The 5,643-nt window shown below is 50.5% G+C and overlaps 1 protein-coding gene and 1 non-coding gene across 2 annotated transcripts; both read left to right on the forward strand.

Moving 5' to 3' along the window:
* Positions 1–2,121: 2,121 nt before the first annotated feature.
* On the forward strand, positions 2,122–4,859 carry LOC149856405 (uncharacterized). Its single transcript, XM_090020508.1, has 3 exons — positions 2,122–2,142; positions 3,027–3,659; positions 4,572–4,859. The coding sequence occupies exons 1-3, from the start codon at positions 2,122–2,124 to the stop codon at positions 4,635–4,637; spliced, it is 720 nt and encodes a 239-aa protein (XP_089876634.1). The 3' UTR covers positions 4,638–4,859.
* Positions 4,163–4,363, forward strand: LOC149856406 (small nucleolar RNA SNORA74). The gene has a single exon (XR_016438405.1). It is a non-coding gene; the product is annotated as a small nucleolar RNA SNORA74 (small nucleolar RNA).
* Positions 4,860–5,643: the final 784 nt, after the last annotated feature.

The following is a 5,643-nucleotide window of genomic DNA, read 5'->3' on the forward strand; positions in this document are numbered from 1 at the left end:
GCCCAGCACTCTTTCCTGCTTATGCAGGGGGTCGGACTTGATGATCTATTGAGGTCCCTTCCGACCCTAGCATCTATGAATCTATGAATAAAAACTCATGGCCCACAGTCCATCCCTAGGACTGGTACTCAGCAGAAGACACTGCCCCTTTAAGTCCAAAACCTCTGTCTGGGCCCATGCAGTGGCCAGAAAATTAACTCCAGACCCAGCAAAAAAAAAACCACAACAGGAAAAGAAACAAAATGAAGAATGCAAGAAACAGTCCCTTCAGGCTCCAGAGAGCAATTCTACCCTCGCACAGGGCTGAGTCCGTTTGATCCTCCCCATTCCCCTCTCAATATCTACTTAATGCAGGCTGCTTTGGATTGGCTCCACAAACACGATCCTTGAGCTCCCACAGCAGAACTTCCTTCAGCAGTGGTCCTCTGACCACCTGTACCTTTTTCCAGCGCCTCGGTGCTGCTGAAAACTATAGGCAGGCATTGACAGGAGAGTCTTTCTCTGATGCTGAAGTTTCTCCCAAGTTGACCCTCTCTGGGGCCAGAAGTATTTGCCATGGTTTGCCGCCTACCTATCTGAAGGGAGTACTCTCTCCAGAAATGTGGTATGCCACAGTGTGCTCCTGTGGCAATCTTTCTCTCCTGAGATAAGTATGAGAAAATCAGTCTTCTTCTCAGGGGCCCTTCCAGCTCCAAAACCTCTCTCATAACATATAGTTTTAAACTTTATTTATAACCTAGCAAGTTAGTGTATGTTACAATAGCTATATTTGTTTTTTGCTTTAATTTGAAACTGAATAATGTAGCGCTAGCTCTCTAGCATATTAGTAAAGTATCTCGTTTCTCTTTAATTGGAGAAAAATGTTTTGCAATTTATGAAGTACTTTGTTATATGCACCCCCTTTTCAGAATCCTAGGCTTGAAGCAGCGTCCTTGTTGGGGACAACGTTCCTTATGGCTTGTAATCTATCCTCATGGGGGATGTTGATGTACAGAGATGTACCTGTAACACCCACATACACTTGGGGCTATGTGTAGTCAAGTATGTTCTGGTTTTATTTTAATGTATATTTTGTTTCCTTTATTCCTGGAGAGACCCACCTCCCATATTGTGTTCAGACCCTTTGTCTTGAGATTCCTCAACAGATCCTGTAAAACCAGCCGAGTGACTGGCCAAATCCTGGAGTGCTGCCTCCCCCTCCCGTTTGATTTGACTGGTCTTCATTTGCAGTGTTGCAATAAGGCTGCTTTTTGACCAGGGCCCTGTGATGAGGTCAGAAAAGTTATTTAAAGTTGAGGCCAACTGGTCTGGGCTCTATCTCTTCTTCCTCCTGGGCCTGCTAAAGCCTAAATTCTGCTTTGGGAGCCAAAGGGGCCTGTTTCCTGGGGGGGTGGGGGTCATCCCCACCCCCACACACTCTTCACTGATGAAGCAGATTGAATATATGTGAAAGGAAAGCCTCAGGTACAGGGAGAGAAAGCCTGCCTCAGGGATTGAGACCTCTGTTCTCTCCCTCTTCTTTCCCCTTTTTGTTTTCTGGGTTTTGAGAAGGATAATGTGGGGCAGGGGCAGGGGAAGGAAGCATCAGTCCCTGCAGCAAACTGGCCAAGGCTGGAGCCTGGCAGTTTTGCTGACCAGGCTCTCAGCCCCAGAGCATGCATGTTTTAGTTGCTGTTGCCACTTCTTTTGGGTTCAGCATAGCTGTGTGGCTGAACCCCAGCTACGTCTTGCTGACTGTTTTGACCACACAGGCCTTAAGTGGGAGGACGTCATGAATGCATCCTTCCCTAGTGCAGGCTGCCCAGGAACACAGGCCTGGCAGCTACTGTGTTGGGGATCGTAGTGTCTCTGTGTGGTGGTACAGCTGACACTACATATCCAGGCTGCAGCTGTAAGTCTGGGCTCTTTTTGCTATTTTACAGCTGTTGCAATGTAGTTAATGTGGCACATGCATGGAAACACAGCCCTGGAGACTCCGAGTCCCTAAGACAAGCTGGTGCTGGGGAGTCTTGAACACCTCTCACCCCTTTTTGCTGTGCTGGGTATGTCACTACACTCCTCCCAGATATGAAACAGATTGTGAAGGATAGCTTGAAAGGAGTTGAGATGCATAGGCCAGTTATGACACCCAGTGCAGATAAGGTAACCCTGGGAAAGAACAATGGTCACAGACTATGACTCATTTCCCTGCATCCCTATTGCAGAGGAATGTGCGAGAACACAGGGGAAATACCATGGGATAACCACTTGCTGGCATGGGTTAGTACTGGGTTAAGATCATGTATAGTTCACCTCCCACTTTCATTTACAGAGAGAAGACCCTGGCATTACACCCACTTTATGGAACCGGGAGACTCCTCCCTACCTTGCTCCTGTAGCCACACAGCTGAGGGCAAGCAAAACCCCAGGCATCTCAACACCAAGCCTCTGGGCTTGGGGGTGCACGGAGGATGCCTGCCAAATGATTTGAAAACATTTTGAAGCCCCAGGTGGGGGTAGAGGATGTTTGCTGGTAGTAGGGCCACTTACGGCTCTTGAATGATTCACGGACTCAGAATTGATTTGGCTTGAGCATGAAACATTTTCCTTTAACATAAATAAATAAAATACAGAAATCTGAACCCGAGCTGTATAAACCCCACACAAGGGCAGTGGGGCCGCCCTAGGACTTGCCTGGCCGCGAGGCCTCAAGACGCGGGTGTTGGGTGCTGCTCGTCCGTGGGCAACAGCCACCCGGCAGTCACCCCCTCTCCCGCCCCGCCCGCAGGAACCGACTTCGGCTTCTGTCCTTCTCCGATCAAAACAACCCCCGGGTGCACGGCGGGGAAACGCGAGCCCCGCGCTAACCCGCCGCACCGTAGTTAGCCTCCCCGCAGAACGAGCGCGGCCCGGCGCTGCCTAAGGCCCCCGAGCGGGGCGGGCGAAGCGCCCGGGCCCGGGGAATGGCGGCGAAAGCAGCTGCCGCCCGCGGGGCGGGGCCCAGAAGGCGGTGACGCAGCGGTGGGGGCGGGGCGGGGCGACGGCAGGGGGCGCTGAGCTGCGTCGCTCTCCCTTTCGGCGACGGCGGCCTCAGGGTTGGGCGCGTGTGGTGGCTCTCCCGCCCGTGGCCGGGGCTGCTGCGGGATGGGCGGGGGGAGCTCGGCCCGGCCCGCGCGGCCGAGGTGGCAGCGGCACTGCGTGGCCGGCGCGAGCGCACGTGGCCGGCGGATGCTCCCCGCAAGGCCGCGGCCCGGCTAGACCCCGACTTCCCGCGGCTCGTGCCACGTGTGTCCCCGCAGCCCTGCGCGGCGCTCGGCTTAGCCGGGGCGGGCAGGGGCGCGGCCTGGGAGCGGCGCGGCGCGGCCCTCTGCTCAGGCCCGGCCCAGCGTCTCGGGGGCTCCCAGCGGGATCGGGGGTTCCCAGCGGGATCGGGGGTCAGTGTCGCGCCGCCCGGGTCGGCGCTGGCCAAGGGCCGAGCTGCTTCTGGGGAGCTCGGTTCCGGGAGCAACCACGCCCTGCCTGTCGTCGGTACTATTCGCACGGCTGGGTTCTTAATGCAGGAGCTTGAGTTGACCTGCTCTCTGTCTGCTTTGTTTAAGGGTATCTGCAGCTGTGAAGGGATCAATGTGCCCAAAGGCGCTCTGGTGGCAGAGGGTTTTTGGAAATTTGAGGCTCAACAGGTAATTCTTACTTAAACATTCAGCGTATCTCTTGGGTGTTACCAAAAGTCCAATGAAGCACGTGTAGTTCTGTCTTCAGCAGAAAGCTGTATCTCGTTTCCTTAACTCCGTCCCAGGAAGCAGCTCCTACACAGGCAGAACTGTGTAGATTGGAATTTTTTCATATATTTAAATTATGGGCAAGGGAAACACCTTTAAAATGTCATGGCTTAAATGTCCCTATAGATGCACAAAGTGTCGTGGGTAGTCTGCTATGTTTATCAAACTGAATAGCTCTCACTGGTATCTAGATGCCTGCTTGCTGAGAGCAATACTTCCTTGGTGGGAACCACCAACTGATTCCCTTTCAGCAGTGAGGCTTATATCAGATGATTAGAAGAAGCATTGATCAGTGAGTCGGGAATCAAGGGATGGGGTGTCAGATGCACACAATTTGCAGGGCGGCCCATGTGAGGGGGGGTTTCCTGTAGAACTTTCAAAGCGTGGAAGGTGTCTTGATTTAATCCAGCAGTTGTCAGCTGCCCAGAGCAGTTCTGTGCCTGTGCTAGTGTTACACTGCTGGGAGAGAAATGTGCTGTCAGTGTTTCCTGGTACTCCTGATACTGTTCTAGTGTCAGTCAGTGCCAGGTTTTGGTAGCACTTTGCATGCTTGAGAGTGGAGTAACTTTCTCTGCAGAGTTAATCCTAGACTGGATGCAAACAATTGTTTCCTTACTGTGCATGAAAATGGCTGCAGAAGCTTTCTTTGTTACCTTTTGTGTCTGAAAACAAGATGGGGGGAGGCGGGGGAGTTAGCTTGTTTAATTGCATCAGTCAACAAAAAAGTACAGAAATAAACTGAAGGGAGTATTGGATTCTGGATCTTTAGGGCCCCAGGGCTGACTTTTTTTTTTTTTAATTTCTGGATTTCAGGTAGAAGCCTATCTAGGGAGTGATACAGAGACATCTAATAGCTGTCTAAAGAAAAGGAAGGAATAAATGTTGCTGTTCTTAAGACCTGCAAACTCAAGAGATGCAGGGAGATGAGAGTACATGAAGAGGACTACCCCTGTGTATGCAAGGTCCAGGTGTAGCAAGCTGAAACATAAAAAGTGAGTTAAGGGATTAACATAGCAGAAAACATGCTTGATATGGCTTGTTAACATGTTTTTAAGAATTACTCTTGATTATTTCTATTTATTAAAGTTGCTTCTATTTAAATCTGTTTTGTTCTTTCTGGTTTTTGTATTATTTGCCTGGCTCTCCTTTGAGATCCACATTTTGGCTCACTGAGCCTCTTTTTTTCTTCCCTGGGGTTGAATGGGAGGATATGTTGAGAGGTTATTGGGTTGCTGGGGAACATGAAGGTCAGTTTGTAGAATAATACACAAAATAAACTAGGAAAACACTTTATTTTGAGAGAGGGCAATATGTTTATAACAGTAATTAACTTCAAAGTTTCCGTTGTATAGAAGAACTACCCTGTATACAGTCTCTGGCCCATCATGCAAGGTGAGCTGGATGGAGCTGAGTTGAGGGAGCTTATTTATGGAAGTTTGTTACTTCTTGTAGTGCTTAGGAAGTTATCTGAATGTTTAAGTGTCTCATTGGCAAGGATTTGCTTTGGTAATACCTTTTATTGAACCAACTGCACATTTTGGGGAGATGTTAGACGAGTGTTCAGGCCCAAAGGGTCTTTTCTCAGGTCTGGTGAAGAAGCAGATACAGTATGAGTCCAGATGTAGCTCAAAGGTGTTTGCTGCTTTCCTAGACCTGAGGAAGGACGCAATGTTTTCAAGATGTAGGTGGTCCAGTAAAGATCTCTAACTCTACCCCCACCCCAGATTTCCTAGGCCAAGGCTGGCTGACCTATAAATGGCCTGGGGCCAAAAACCTGGTGGGCCATGTTGGAAAGAGGGGAAAGGAGTGGGGTTGCTGGCCCCAAGGCTGCACACTACATGGACACTGCACTGCATATTTGCACAGGTGCCATGCCCCACCACAG

Source organism: Crocodylus siamensis, chromosome 10, assembly GCF_052110815.1.
Source record: "Crocodylus siamensis isolate JL-2025a chromosome 10, ASM5211081v1, whole genome shotgun sequence".
NCBI classification, from domain to species: domain Eukaryota; kingdom Metazoa; phylum Chordata; order Crocodylia; family Crocodylidae; genus Crocodylus; species Crocodylus siamensis.

Coding starts and splice junctions, on each gene's coding strand:
- LOC149856405 (XM_090020508.1), top strand. CDS start 2,122: ATGACACCCAGTGCAGATAAG. Junction 2,143..3,026: donor TGACACCCAGTGCAGATAAG/GTAACCCTGGGA, acceptor GGGCGACGGCAG/GGGGCGCTGAGCTGCGTCGC. Junction 3,660..4,571: donor GGAAATTTGAGGCTCAACAG/GTAATTCTTACT, acceptor TCTGGATTTCAG/GTAGAAGCCTATCTAGGGAG.